Below are 15,907 nucleotides of genomic sequence, written 5' to 3'. Positions count from 1 at the left end.
AGTGCCACCTATCAATGCCCACAAGTGTCACCTATCAATGCCCACCAGTGATGCCAATCAGTGCAACCTAGCAGTGTTGCCTATCAATGTACCAGATCAGTGCCCACCAGTGCCGCCTCATCAGCGTACATCAATGAAGGAGATAAATTACCCTTTTTTTTTTTTTTTTTTTAACAGAAAATCCTTTTTAAAATTTTATAACAAAATATTTTAAAAAATTCGGTCTTTTTACATTTTTTGTAACAAAAAATAAAAACCGCAGAGGTGATCACATACCACCAAAAGAAAGCTCTATTTGTGGGGAAAAAATGATAAAAATTTCATTTGAGTACAGTTTTGTATGATCGCGCAATTGTCATTCAAAGTGCGTCAGCGCTGAAAGCTGAAAATTGGTCTGGATAGGAGGGGGGTTTAAGTGGCCTGTAAGCAAGTGATTAAAAAAAAAAAAAAAAGACAAGTTATCAAGAGACAACAATTGAAGAGACTCTCTCTCCAAACCTTTAATTTCAATCTTTATTTACTGTATGTATTGTAAATTCAATAGGGAAGTTGCATGTTGTAATAAACAACTCCTCAACCAGCCAGATGGGCTCCAAACTCTGTCCTACAGACAAAAATATCTTCATATAACAAAGTGATCTGAAGCCTTAGGGCAGGGATCCTCAAACTACGGCCCTCCAGCTGCTGCGGAACTACACATCCCATGAGGCATTGTAAAACTCTGACATTCACAGACATGACTAGGTATGATGGGAATTGTAGTTCCTGAACAACTGGAGGGCCATAGTTTGAAGACCCCTGCCTTAGGGGCAGCAGTTTTGGGCCATCCTCACCCCTCCTCAAGTTCAAATGTCCACGTTATGAAATATGGTTTTGGTTCCCATAACACAGTATCATTGTGTTATTTGAAGATATATACAGGTGGTATGCAGTACTTATTTATCAATCAATACATTTATGTGACCTAGATGTCAGAAAGTAGAAACCCCGCACCAGTTTTAGTGTGATAAAATAAATCCACACCACACCACTGTGATATAGGCAAATCTCCTCCTTAGCAAAGGGAATGGACCCTCAAATTTTATAGAGTGGTCAATCACACCTTGTAGTGCTCAAAGAACAGACATCTGCCCAAGGAACTGCACTCCAACTCACTGCTTGCTTTATTATATACAAATGCTCACTCACATGTAAACAGTCTAAAATGCGCATCAGCCTCAAATTCCAAGATGGCTGCGGTGTCCAGCTTGCTTGCGTCATGCATTAGGTCTCGCCTTATGCGTTTTGTCATACATTGACGTCAGCTTTATATGAAGATATGTTTGAACTAAAAGAAAAATGTTCGGTTTCTGCATTTCGCTCCCAGTTCATTTTTGGTCCTGGAATAAATAAAATTATATATACATACACACCTCAAAAAAATTAAAGGAATGCTTTAAAAACACAGATCTCAATGGGGAAAAATATCATGCTGGATATCTATACTGATATGGACTGGGTAATGTGTTAGGAATGAAAGGATGCCACATCGTTTGATGGAAATGAAAATTATCAACCTACAGAAGTCTGAATTTAAAGACACCCGAAAATCAAAGTGAAAAAAAACGACGCAGCAGGCTAGTCCATTTTGCTGAAATTTCATTGCAGCAACTCAAAATGGTACTCAGTAGTTTCTGGCCCCCAGTGCTTGTATGCATGCCTAACAACAATTTCGGGGGATGCTTCTAATGAGATGACAGATGGTGTCCTGGGGTATCTCCTCTCAGATCTGGACCAGGGCATCGCTGAGCTTCTGAACAGACTGAGGTGCAACCTGGCAGCATCAGATGGACCAAAACATAATGTCCCAGAGGTGTGGGGACCATTCAGTGGTATCAATTCCTTCATCCTCCAGGAACTGGCTGCATACTCTGTCCACATGAGACCAGGCTTTGTCTTGCACCAGGAGGAACCCAGGACCCACTGCACCAGGGGTCTGACAATGGGTCAAAGGATTTCATCCCAAAATTTAATGTCAGTCAGGGTGCCTTTGTCTAGCCTGCAGAGGTCTGTGCATCCCTCCATGAATATGCCTCTCCAGACTATTACTGGCTCACCACCAAACCGGTCATGCTGAACAATGTTACAGGCAGCCTCCACACCCTTTCATGTCTGTCACGTGCTCAGGGTGAACCTACTCTCATCTGTGAAAAGCACAGGGCGCCAGTGGCAGACCTGCCAATTCTGGTGTTTAATGGCAAATGCCAATCAAGCTCCACGGTGCTAGGCAGTGAGCATAAGGCCCGCTAGAGGAAGTCGGGCCCTCAGCCCACCCTCATGAAGTCTGTTTCTAAACTGGTCAGAGACATTCACACCAGTGGCCTGCTGGAGGTCATTTTGTAGGGCTCTGGCAGTGCGCATCCTGTTCCTCCTTGCACAAAGGAGCAGATACCGGTCCTGCTGGTGGGTTAGGGACCTTCTACGACCCTGTCCAACTCTCATAGAGTAACTGCCTGTCTCCTGGAATCTCCTCCATGCTCTTGAGACTGTGCTGGGAAACACAGCAAACCTTCTGGCATTGGCATGTATTGATGTGCCATCCTGGAGCAGTTGGACTGTCTGTGCAACCTCTAAGGTCCAAGTATCGCCTCATGCTACCTGTAGTGATACTGACCCTAGCTATGCAAAACTAGTGAAAAACAGTCAGAAAAGATGAGCATTTTCAGGGTGTCTTTGAATTAAGCCCTCTGTAGGTTGATTTTCATCAAACAATGTGGCATCCTTTCATTCCTAACACATTACCCAGTCCATATCAGTATAGATATCCGGCATGATACTGTTATAGACCCCCTAGAAACTGTCAGATCTCAGGTGGCCTCTTAGCTATGGAGTCCTCCATGGACAAAATAAGTAGAGCTGATTAAATGCCACTATCAACAGGCATTTGTTTGCTTCAGAACTGCTTCTACCTTCCTACAAGCCTAATGTGAAAGCAAAAACATCTTGCAGTAGGTCAGAAGGAAGTCAACTGCAGGCCAGCTGCACCTACAGTCAACTCTGAATGATCTCTGAAGCGTCACAAGCTTGATGCAATTACATTTTGTCCATTAAGGTGCAAGTCTGCAAGATTATCATAACTTAAGCCTAACTATTCACATTTGTATTGCTGACTGTCTTTACAGAACTCGGTCCATTTGAAAAACAGTATATTGTGTTAGATTTAATTATTTGAATCACAAAATTTAACTAACCTTGCTTGCAAAAGGTGGGCACCTTTTTTATGTACAAACTTGACCCCATCAGACACCTGCGTTATTTCTTTCCTGCAATCACTGGTTAGTGTTGATGGGGGGGGGGGGAATCCCTCCCACGGAGCTGTTTGTGTTCCCCCGGTGGGGGGGGGGGGGAGCTGCCCCTGACTGGAGAACATGGTGATTACTCTTAGTGGATATAGCCACTGGCAATAAGGCCACTTTCACACTGAGGCATTTTTGCGCTAAAAATAGCACCTGTAAACTGCCTCTTCTGCAACCCCAGTGTGAAAGCCCGAGTGCTTTCACACTGGGGCGCTGCGCTTGCAGGACAGGAAAAAAAGTCCTGAGCAGCATTTTTGCTGCGGTGCGGGAGCGGTGAATACAGCGCTTCCAAAATGGCCCTGCCATTGAAATTAATGGCCAGCGCTGCCGAAGTGCCTGCAAAGTGCTTCGGTAGCGGCGCTTTGTGGGTGCTTTTAACCCTTTTTTTTTTTGTCTGCTAGCGGGGGTTAAAAGCCCCGCTAAAATGTCAGTCATCTTAGCGACGCTTTACCGTAAACGCGGCCAGCACCTCAGTGTGAAAGTGGCCTAATTGCATTCTAGAAATCTGACATGCTGGTTGAGATTCGATCCTTCTATGGGCAGGCTAATTGTTCCCAGTCAATCAGCCTGCCCATAGATGGATCAAATCTCAGCCAGTCCCTGCTGAACTAGATGAGATTCAAACCACCTACGGCTGGTTTTTGTACTTGTATAGTAGCTGAGGATGAAGAGTGATCATGCATGAAAGCTATGGCCTCATTCCCACGAGGCGGATCCGCTCAGCTCTGTCCGCCAGCTCAGCAGGTTGATCTCCGCTGAGCCGGAGGATGACAGGTCCATCTCTGCTCACTGAGCAGGAAGGGGCCTGTCAGAGCGCCGCCGATTTTCCTATGGAGGGATCGGACGGAAACGGACAGCATGTCCGTTTTCATCAGCTCTCATCCGATCCACCAGGACGGATGCGAATGTAGGGCCATACGTCTGATTTTAGTGGATCGGATGTCGGCGGACATGGTAACCGCTGACATCCATTGCTCCATAGACCTGCATGGAGCGTCCGTTCAGGTCCGCCTAAAAAACTGACAGGCGGACCTGAATGGTCCGTTCGTGTGAAAGGGGCCTAATGCCGCGTACAATCGACCGGACTTTCTGGCAGTAAAGGTCCGATGGAATCATTCCATCGGACATTCCGATCGTGTGTGGGCTTCATCTGACTTTCTTTCGAAAATTCTGACGGACCTAGAAATAGAACATGTTTCAAATCTTTCTGATGGAATCAGTTCCTATCGGGAAAACCGCTCACCTGTATGCTGTTCCGACGGACCAAAAACGACGCAAGGGCAGCTATTGGCCACTGGCTTTTGAACTTCCTTTTTCTAGTCCCGTCGTACGTCATCGCGTTCTAAACGATCGAACTTTGGTGTGATCGTGTGTAGGCAAGTCCCTTTCAGCGGAACTCCGTCAGAACTCTGTCGAAAAAAACGTCAGTTTATTCTGCCGGAAAGTCCGGTCATGTGTACACGGCATAAGATTCAGATCTCTGTATATGTGGATGGCATAAAGAGGCCATAATGTGTAATTTACATTTGATTTCAAAGAAATGATTGTCTGTTTCCTTACAATTGAATGGGGTTATAATGTACACAACTATATCTTATTTGTATATTCCAGGCTGCTTTGTACAAACTGGGAGTGTCCAGAGAATTGAAGGAATATTTTAGTCTGTTTATTACACACAAAGAGAGCAATGGACCATTCACTGGTAAGCATTATTGACAAGCTGTCAGATATTTCACATTTTCCTCAGAATATGTATTCCTGTATCTTCTATACTGCAAACTCATCCACATTTTCTGATTTTTAAATTAAATGTTTTCTTTGAGCAAAATGCATTGGAGTGAATGGGAAAAGTGAAATTATAGACTTGTGCTTTTTAAGGTGGTTTTATGTGTTTGTTTCAGACTTTTAAGGGCTTTAAATTGTTTAGTGTGGTTTTTCATTTTGTCCTGGGTGTTTTTGTGCTTTAAATAATAACTTGAACAGTTGTGTGTGTGTTTGTTTTTTTTTTTTTTTTTTTTTTTTAAATTTGAAAAAAAAAAAATAAAAAAAAGGGAAAACTTAAACCTCAAACCACACACACAAATACATCAGTTACAGAGGAGGCCTAGATAATGGGTATATGTATAATCATTTAAGTTCATTTTTTTCCTCATTAATGTACACACAGCACCCCATATTGACAGAAAAACACAGAATTGTTGACATTTTTGCAGATTTATTAAAAAACTGAAATATCACATGGTCCTAAGTATTCAGACCCTTTGCTTAGTATTTAGTAGAAGCACCCTTTTGATCTAATACAGCCATGAGTCTTTTTGGGAAAGATGCAACAAGTTTTTCACACCTGGATTTGGGGATGCTCTGCCATTCCCCCTTGCAGATCCTCTCCAGTTCTGTCAGGTTGGATGGTAAATGTTTTTAGGTCTCTCCAGAGATGCTCAATTAGGTTTAAGTCAGGGCTCTGGCTGGGCCATTCAAGAACAGTCACGGAGTTGTTGTGAAGCCACTCCTTCGTTATTTTAGCTGTGTGCTTAGGGTCATTGTCTTGTTGGAAGGTAAACCTTCGGCCCAGTCTGAGGTCCTGAGCACTCTGGAGAAGGTTTTAATCCAGGATATCCCTTTACTTGGCCGCATTCATCTTTCCCTCGATTACAACCAGTCGTACTGTCCCTACAGCTGAAAAACGCCCCCACAGCATGATGCTCCCACCACCATGCTTCACTGTTGGGACTGTAGTGGACAGGTGATGAGCAGTGCCTGGTTTTCTCCACACATACCGCTTAGAATTAAGGCCAAAAAGTTCTATATTGGTCTTATCAGACCAGAGAATCTTATTTCTCACCATCTTGGAGTCCTTTGGGTGTTTTTTAGCAAACTCCATGCAGGCTTTCATGTGTCTTGCACTGAGGAGAGGCTTCTGTCTGGCCACTCTGCCATAAAGCCTTGACTGGTGGAGGGCTGCAGTGATGGTTGACTTTCTACAACTTTCTCCCATCTCCCGACAGCATCTCTGGAGCTCAGTCACAGTGATCTTTGGGTTCTTCTTTACCTCTCTCCCCAAGGCTCTTCTCCCCCGATAACTCAGTTTGGCCGGACGGCCAGCTCTGGGAAGGGTTCTGGTCGTCCCAAACATCTTCCATTTAAGGATTATGGAGGCCACTGTGCTCTTAGGAACCTTGAGTGCAGCAGAAATTTTTTTGTAACCTTGGCCAGATCTGTGCCTTGCCACAATTCTGTCTCTGAGCTCTTCAGGCAGTTCCTTTTGACCTCATGATTCGCATTTGCTCTGACATGCACTGTGAGTTGTAAGGTCTTATATAGACAGGTGTGTGGCTTTCCTAATCAAGTCCAATCAGTATAATCAAACACAGCTGGACTCAAATGAAGGTGAAAATAATATAATTGAGATATATATATATATATATATATATATATATATATATATATATATATATATATATATATATATATATATATATATTTATTTTTATTATTATTATTATTATTATTATTATTATTATTATTATTATTTTATTTTCATTCTACCTTAATCAAGAAGATAGGGGCCCTTTTTTAAATGGGTACTGTCAAACCTGAAATTCCATGCCCAGTTTATAAAAAGAGACAAAAAGCAGTGCCTATATAGGACTAACTAATTTACATGTACTTAAAATTATGGCCTTTATTTCAAATGATGCTCATTGTTGAGCACAAAATAGTTAACTCTTCCTTTTATGTTCGAGTACCCTTAAATGATGACATAACACGGCTTGCTGTAGTTCTTGTACTGCTTATTATGTAATGACATGTGCCTGTTCAATCTCTTGTCATTTCATTTTGAAAACTCAAATATATTGAAATGAAAATTTATAGCCTGTAGTAACGGACCTCCTTTTTGAAGTCTACTGGTAGTGAATCCTAATGGGTAATATGTAAAACCAATGAACAGACCTTAGGGGAAAAGATATACTATATAAAAAAAACTCTATTACAACCTACAGTGCCTTGCAAAAGTATTCATACCCCTTGAAATTTTCCACATTATAACCAAAAATGTAAATGTATTTTATTGACATTTTATGTGATGGACCACCACAAAGTGGCACATAATTGTGAAGTGGAAGAAAAATGACAAATGGTTTTTAAAGATTTTTAAGAAATTAGGAAAAGAGTGAAAACTAGTAACTTTTGCCCTTGTAACACATGTTTTTCTTTTGATTTTCCTATTCTCTAAAAATTAAAAAAAAATAAAAATGCACAGACACCAAACCTATAAAACAAGGACGTTCTTTTTATTGCTTTTTATTTTATGGTCGGTGTTACTGTATGTAAACATTGCTTTTCCTGTTGTACTCTACAGTGAAGTGAGTCATTCATGTCCTCACCTTTTACTCGACCTTCTCAGTTGGAATTCTTTGAATAATCTTTCATTTTAGCCCATTCATAAAAAAAAAAAAAAAAAGTGCCATTAATAGGTTCTGAATCAAAATCGAATACATTGGACTGCTTTATGAATAGACTTGAACTCAAATGACTGTATCCAACTGCACTTTTATGATAAATGCCTCTTGGAATGCATTCATGGTCTGTTTTTGTTTTTATTTTGCCTGTAGTAATAAAGCGGATTGCGCACTTTGAAATCCCTTTTGTGACAATTTGGAACATTAAAGATGACAGTTTTCAGATTGATATTAGGAAGTGGTAAGTGTGACCAAGAACCTATTTTTACGGTTCCGCCAGTTCTGTTACTTTGTTCTTGAATAAAAGCCTGTTCAGATGTTTTAAAACATATTTTTAAACTTTGTGACTCTAATTGGTAGTCTATTGTGTAACTTGACAGTTCAGTATGAAAGCTGATTGCACGCTGACAAAGATCACCACTAGAGGGTTTACTAGCAAATCTGTATACAAAATAGGACAGTGATATTATGAAACAACATAAAACCTACAGTATAAATATCAAATTGAGCATTCCTGCGATTTGTGGCTACATTGTTGTTTTCCCTGAAGTGAGCACCATAAGGTGCCAGATAAAGCAGTAACTTTCAATGTCCCCCTGGTGGAGGGCATGCATCCCCCCCCAAAGGATGGTGTTTGGAGCTACAATGGAAGCCTGAAAACATTACATAGGGGTTGTGGTAGGAATGGAAGAATAGATAGTGTCAGGTAGTAGGAGTATAATGAGTCGTGGAGGGAAAAAAAATTGGGTGAGAAGGAAAGGAGAATGGGTGCAGTGGCAGAGGAAATTAAGCTAGGCAGGGAGGGCAAGGAATGGAGGATGGGTGGGAAAGCGAGCAATGGAGGAATAAAATGAAATGGGGGGGGGGGGGGGCGGTTGGAGAGAATGACTGACTGAGTGGTGGAGGAAGAGAAGGACAGCTGGGATGGGTAGAAAAACATAATGGATTGGGTGAATAGCCCACAAAGCAGTTTTTCCTTCCTCTGAGGGACATCTCAACATCTAAGATCCAGAAATGGACCCATGATTTTTTTTTCTTTTTTTAATTATGCAGTAATCCCAGTCTTTTGTCAGTTTAGATTTTCGTTTGTGCCAGAACTGCATATCTCCCCATAGAAGTCAATAGGAATGCAAAAACTGATTGTAATAGGTTGATACAGTTTAGATGGCTGTCAGTAGGTTAAATGTCAACTTTGAATGGTCTCACATATTTGGAATATGCACTTGCCATTAACACAAGAAGCCCAAAGCCTGCCAACAGGTCCTAAAATCTTTGCACAGAGTTTTGGCAAAGGTATACAGTAAATGGTAATATATGCACCACACGTGTTTGACATTTTAGCTTATTGCAGTAATTCTTTCTGTCTCTCAGGTATATGGATCCCTATACTGATGTGATGTTAATGGGCTGTATAGCTGCAGTTAATTTTCTTTATTGCCAGGTAAGAATTGAACACTGAGCCTTCATATAAAACTCTTTGACAAAAGTCATATCAGTACTTTCATTCTCTTTCTACAGCAAAGGTTACTCAGGGTGGGGTAAACCTTGTTTAGGTTATATACCTAAATCCTCATTACAAAGCCTCCTCTCATCTTCACTTTTGCCACTCTATATGGCAGATCATTTCTAGGGTCCCAATAGACCAGGGGCACCTCTGGGCACACAGATTAAAATGTTAAGGGACTGGTAGGATACAATAATGACCACTTTGGATCAAATCTAAGTATAGCATATTCTTTTTAACTGAACAAAAATGAATTATTAAACTGTAATGTCACATTATGATGACAAAATAAATAACTGATGGATCGTAAAATTTATTATTATTTAAGGTACTTTATTTAAGGTACTTTTATAGTGCTGTCAATTTACGCAGCACTTTACATATACATTGTACATTCATATTGGTCCCTACTCTCAAGGAGCTTACAATTTAAGGTCCCTAACTCACATTCATATTCTAGGGCCAATTTAGACAGGATCCAATTAACCTACCAGCATGTCTTTGGAGCGTGGGAGGAAACTGGAGTACCCAGAGGAAACCCACGCAGGCACAGGGAGAACATGCAAACTCCAGGCAGGTAGTTGGGATTTGAACCAGCGACCCTTTTTACTGCTAGGTGAGAGTGCTACCCACTACACCACTGTGCTGCCCAGATACATTTATACATGTTCCAAAACTGTATAATGCATACACTGTATCATTATTTAATATGTGCCATATAGTCCTCTTGACATCGAGGTACCAGGATTTCTACTTCTTTATTCCTCCTGACTAATTCCAGTATACTCTACTCTGCATAAAGTAGCCTAGCATAGCAAATTAACATGCTCCTACACCAATGTCGAAATATTCACCCGCCTACTGGCAACTCTATGGCTGATTTTGAACAGGATCACCTATTTCCTGAAAGGTCTACCTACAAACTGCCTTATTTTAGCTGGACTTGTATGACTTGTATGCCACTGATGCAGCCAGTTTGACCAGCGAAACTGGTCAGGCTTCTTCTTTTGGAGAAGCCTCTTAGCTCCTGTGGGGATAAGACCAGACTGGATCAGAACTGATAAGTACGTTCTTTTCCCGCTTGTCCCACTTCTGGATGCCTACTTGGGTGCCTTACTATGTATTGTTGCCATCTTGAAAGGGGCCTCAGCTGGAAATTGCTCACTGTTTACAAACATTGGATGTCATATGTGCAGTACATTTGAGATGTGCCTAAGCTACTATACAAGGACTAAGTGGATTAGATACCTGGTTTTGTACCACTTATTTGGTGTTTACATCCTTTTCATCTGAGCTGGGCATTGCCGGTAACCTCTCCTATGTCTGAGTGGAGTTGGTTGATGCATGGACAGGGACCTATCCTCATTCCTGAGGTAGGTTTTACCAGCTGGTTGGCCTGAAGAGAGACTTGCCAAGTGCAAACATGCATTCAATAATGATTTCTACAACACCCATGTTTTTTGTATCCTTTTGTGAATACTGATTCGGCCTTCGGTTGTCTGGTTGACAGAACCTTTTATCACTGATCCTTTGAACAACACTTTTTGGAGAATATATACCCTATACTGAAGTCAAGATGAATTGTCTAGCTCAGGGGTAGTGAATTAAAATTCAAGGAGGTCGGGTCACTAAAAAGAATTTCCGGCCAAGGTCCGAATCACAAGTCTGTGTCATATATGATTGTACACGTCTTCCTTCCATTTTTTTTGGCGCAAGTCGTGCTCTCTGGTGCTTTTCTTACGGTTTCCTCCACACGCTCTGGTAATACTCTGTGAATGTAAATGTCAACAATAGGGTTCCCTTTTACATCAGGTGCCCCTACCAGAGTAATTCATTACGTTGGGTGCCCCTATCGGACTACCCCCATAAATCAGTTGCCACCATCAGGGTACCCCCTTTATATCAGGTATTCCCATTAGGTTTCTTCATCAGAAGGCTCCCTTACATCTGGTGTCTCCCATCAGTGTGTCCCCTTACATTATTTGTCCCCATCAGCGTGTCCCCTACATTAGGTGCCATCATCTGCATGCTCCTTTACATCAGGTGTCCCCATCAGAGTGCCCCCTTAAATCAGATGTCCCCATCAGCGTGCCCCCTTAAATCTGGTGTCCCCATCAGCATGGGTTAAGGGGCACTCTGATGGGCACAACAAAATGTGTCCATCAGTGTGCACTTTAACAGATTATGCCCCACATACCTTGAGGGCAGGAGAGAGCACATTCGGCGAGCTGAGGTGTCCCCATCAGAGTGCCCCTTTTACATCAGGTGTCCCCTTAAAATAAAATGTGCCCATCAGCATGGCCCTTATTTTATGTTGGGGGGCACTCTGATGGGTACATTTTATAAGGGGTACTCTGATGGGCACAACAAAATGTGCCCCTTAACATAAAATGTGCCCATCCGTGTTGATCTTAAAATGAAATGTGCCCATCAGCATGACCCTTAACATAAAATAAGTAGCATGCTGATAGGCACATTTCATGTTAAAGGGCACTAATGGGCACATTTTATGTTAAGGGGCACTCTGATGAGCACAACAAAATGTGTCCATCAGTGTGCACCTTAACACATTATGCCCCACATACCTTGAGGGCAGGAGAGAGCACATTCTGCGAGCTACAGGGGGGAGGGAAGCTGCGAGATATACCTCGCATGACAGCTAGGAGAAGGGAGCCGGGAGCAGCAGGGGGGCAGGGCGTGTGTGAGGTCACGCCCGGCTGGGAGAAAGCTGGAGCCACAGTAAGGAGTAGGAGTCGAGGTGCACACACACACATTGGTTGCTGGGAAACCCACGGTCCCAGCAAACAAATGACTGGCACTACAATGGTCCGGGCAGAAGCGTCCCGCGGGCCGCCATTTAATGACGGCTGGTCTAGGCCAATGGAAGCTGGGACCCAATAAGTGATATATGTGCGATATTAGTTTTATATCAACAACACTGGACATTTTGGGTTTCCAGTTTTATTATATTCAAACACCCAGTTTCCTAAGGTGTGTCCAATAGTTTTAAAGCTGAATTCTAGGCACACTATGCACTAAGTCCAAGGAGCTACATGACACCTCGGGCTTATCTCTATTTTTCTGACAGGTTTATTGCTCAGCCAGGAATTACACTGAGACACTTGGGGCTATGAGAGAGGAGAAAGGCACGCAGAGCAGCTATGCCCAATTCTTCCTTCTTTTGCCCATTCAAAGAAGCCTTTGTATTTTGTGAATGTGTTCACCTAATACAAAGGCTTCTGTGATTGACCAGGAGGAGGGGGTGGGGCGGGCATAGCAGCTGCAGCGACTCTTCTGTTCAAGGTGCATAGCTCAGAAGGATCAGCACTGCTGTCCCAGAACTACAGTGATGGCTGTCTTCTGGGAGTACTATAAAGGTGTCAAATATAAATAATAGAACAAAGACCAAAAGCTAGACTTGACTCATAGTGTGCCTTCATTTTTTACAAAGGAGCTGAATTACTGGAATTCAGCTTTAATTCTTGTCCAATATGTGTGTATTTTATGTAAGTTGTCACTGGAGTGTTCCCGATTTACATTTTATTCAGCACCTACACAGTAAATGAGGTTAGAGTGGAGTTGAGTCTAAGCCAGGTTATAATGGTAAGAGTTTGGTAGGAAAAAGGAAAACCTCTTTTAGGGTCAGTTCACACTACCCACACACTAAACTTAGGATTAGTATATGGGCTCCGTTCCAGCTGCAGTGAGCCGGCGGTAGGGGGCAGTTTGATGCGTGTTTTACCACTTTACACAGCTCTTCCCCTTTTTTTTTTTTTCCTGAACTTTATGTGAAGTTTACAAAATAACACTTCATTCATGACATCGTACAGCAGTGTGGTGCGTTGCACTGCTGTAGAGTGACATGCTATGTCTTTCTATGCGAACATGTCTGCATTTTATCGCAGTTCAATGCAGTGCCAACAGGGCACATAGAAAACAATTGTTTCCTGTGTCCTAGCGGTGACTGTAATTTTCAAGTATTCTTACACTAGTACTCAACCACCGCAAGTAATGATTTATTGCACTAATGTTGTGTCCCTAGTGAAAGGCTACCGCGAAGAAATGTGTAAGCTCTTTAGTTTATACTAATGACACCTGAGATGTGTACATAGTGGGTTTACAAGGAACACCTGTATAAAGGGTTCTCAGCCTGGAACAGGCTAATCTATTTATTTTAGGGTGGAGATATAGGTTAAGGCTGGGGCAGGTAAGTAATGTTCATGTTTTGGAATTCATGCTGAGGGCAAGGCAGGCAGCATAGTTTTGTGACAATAAATAAAAAGCCAAACTGGTAACCTGGGTTCAGTCAAACCACAAGCTGTTGTGAAAGCTTTGTGCAGGAGATCACATGGAACTGCAGGTAGACCTTCCAGAGCTAGGCTATTGTATTGGGCTATCCTTAAAGAGGTTGTAAACTCCTTAAAAAATAAAAAAATTGCATGTTTATGTAGGGAAAAGGGACAAACGAGGGAAGGCAAAAAAATAAGTATGCCATTGTCTGTCTTACAGGTGTGTTTTTTTTTAGTTTTTTTTTTTTTAAAGGGGGAAAAAAAAAAAAAAGACAATGGCATACTTATTTTTTTGCCTTCCTTCGTGTGTCCCTTTTCCCTACATGAACATGCCATGTAATTTTTTTTTTTTTTTTTTTTTTTTTTATAAAAGCCTTCCATTTTAATTGCATACCTTTTTTATTTACTACTCGGGGACATTTCTGTGCATCTCTATGCAATGCAGGTAAATCATGGCTGATGAGAGGGGCTGGTAGGGTGCTGTACATGGCTTCCATTTCAGCACCCTGCCTCTCAAGAGTTCTCAGTTCTGATGGAAGCAGTGGGCTGGCTCCTGAAAGGCGTTATCAAAATCTCAAAAATGCCTTGATTTCATTCTAAAGGAGTGGACATTACTAGTCGGACTGTATTTATATGCAGGCCAACCTAGGTAACACTCATTTGTGATGCTGAGCCTCCATGATTGGAAGAACTGCAATACAGTAGTACCTTTTTAGATCAGTGGTTCTCAACTCCGGTCCTCAGGGCCCACTAACAGGCCAGGTTTGCAAGATAACTAAAATACATCACAGGTGATATCATTTGCTGCTCAGTGATTGCAGTATTCTTGTCTGCATCTCCCCAAAGTAATACTTAAAATCTGGCCTGTTGGGTCCTGAGGACTGGAGTTGAGAACCACTGTTTTAGATTACAAGCATAATTCTCTCCAGAAGCATGCTTGTAATCCAAAACACTTGTATATCAAAGCGATTTTTTTTTTTTTTTTTTTTTTTTTTTTTTTTCCCCCCTATAGGAATCAATGGAAACTCATAACATTTGTTCCAGTGTCACTGCTAGTGTATGCAGTACAGCAGGGGTCTTCAAACTATGGCCCTCCAGTTGTTCAGGAACTACAATTTCCATCATGCCTAGTCATGTCTGTGAATGTCAGTGTTTTACAATGCCTCATGAGATGTGTAGTTCCGTAACAGCTAGAGGGCCGTAGTTTGAGGATCCCTGCAGTACCGCATGTGGCCAGAGGAGGGGGGGGTGCCGGAGACGCTCGGACCCCCCCCCCCCTCTGGCCACATGCGGTACTGCACACCCCAGAGGCTTGAATCCTGCTCATCTTGCGAGACAACACTCGCAAATTGAGTCAGGATTTAAAAAAAAAAAAAAAAAAAAAAAAAGCTCGTATTGCGAAACGCTCGTAAACCGCATTACTTGCAATCCGAGGTGTACATTGAAAGTGGCAGGCCAGGGACAGTCGCATACCTCCCCAACTTTTTGAGATGGGAACGAGGGACACCTATTAGCACAAGTATGTAGGCACAGGGCACACCCCCCTTCCACACCCCCTTAAAGGAAAATTTGAAAACAATGATTAGTTAAACCCACAAGTGCTCCTTTTTTCCCCACTACTATTCCTTTTTATATTGGCTTTTGACATTTTACAAATGCAGCAATTTACATGAAAGGTTTACATGAAAGGTTTAGCTCTGGGAAATCCTTTTTGAAAGAGAAAAAGTGCATTTTATATAGAACTTTATAGATTGGACCAAAATGAGGGACAAATGAGGAAGAAAGGGCGACAGATGGACTTCTTTGGAACAAAGGGACAGTTGGGAGCTATACAGTCAGGATAGGGAGAAAAGTGCTAGATAACCAAAGGTAGAGCTGGAGTTCAGATTTAAATGGCAGTTTCTGTGCTGACCGTCTGTCATCTATCGAGTAAAATTACATCCAGCAGGCTTTACACAAACAGGAACTTTGTTTATCAATCTCTTTAAGGCTGTTCAAGAGCTGGAGATGAATTGGTCCAGACCAACGGAGGAACAGAGGCAGAATCTTCAGCGATTTATAAAGGTGGACGATAAAGTCAAGGTAATAACCCCTCTCTTATGAATGGTTAAAAAAAAAAACCATGGACCTCTTTGGACACAAAATGGAAAGCGTAAAGGTTTTGGTCAATTTTATTTTAGGGTTTAGCCTTTATTTTTTTTGTGCACTGGTGGTCCAAATCATTTTGGTAGGGGGGGGTTATGGTGTGGGGTTGTTTCTCAGGGGTTGGGCTTGGCCCCTTAGTTTCAGTGAAGGGGACTCTTAAAGCGGAGTTCCAGC

General features: G+C 42.1%; 1 protein-coding gene across 3 annotated transcripts in view; it reads left to right on the top strand.

The window, feature by feature from the left end:
* Positions 1 to 15,907, top strand: part of SNX31 (sorting nexin 31) — a 66,131-nt gene that overhangs the window by 38,121 nt on the left and 12,103 nt on the right. For all 3 annotated transcript variants that reach the window (XM_073632048.1, XM_073632050.1, XM_073632049.1), the window contains exons 6-9: positions 4,947 to 5,037; positions 7,949 to 8,036; positions 9,167 to 9,236; positions 15,578 to 15,670. In XM_073632048.1, the coding sequence (XP_073488149.1) occupies positions 4,947 to 5,037; positions 7,949 to 8,036; positions 9,167 to 9,236; positions 15,578 to 15,670 (342 nt within the window). The remainder of the gene's footprint in view (positions 1 to 4,946; positions 5,038 to 7,948; positions 8,037 to 9,166; positions 9,237 to 15,577; positions 15,671 to 15,907) is intronic.

This window comes from Aquarana catesbeiana, linkage group LG05, assembly GCF_042186555.1.
Source record: "Aquarana catesbeiana isolate 2022-GZ linkage group LG05, ASM4218655v1, whole genome shotgun sequence".
Taxonomy (NCBI): Eukaryota; Metazoa; Chordata; class Amphibia; order Anura; family Ranidae; genus Aquarana; species Aquarana catesbeiana.
The sequence above is the reverse complement of the archived record's forward strand: the minus strand, read 5'-3'. Positions and strand labels throughout refer to the sequence as shown.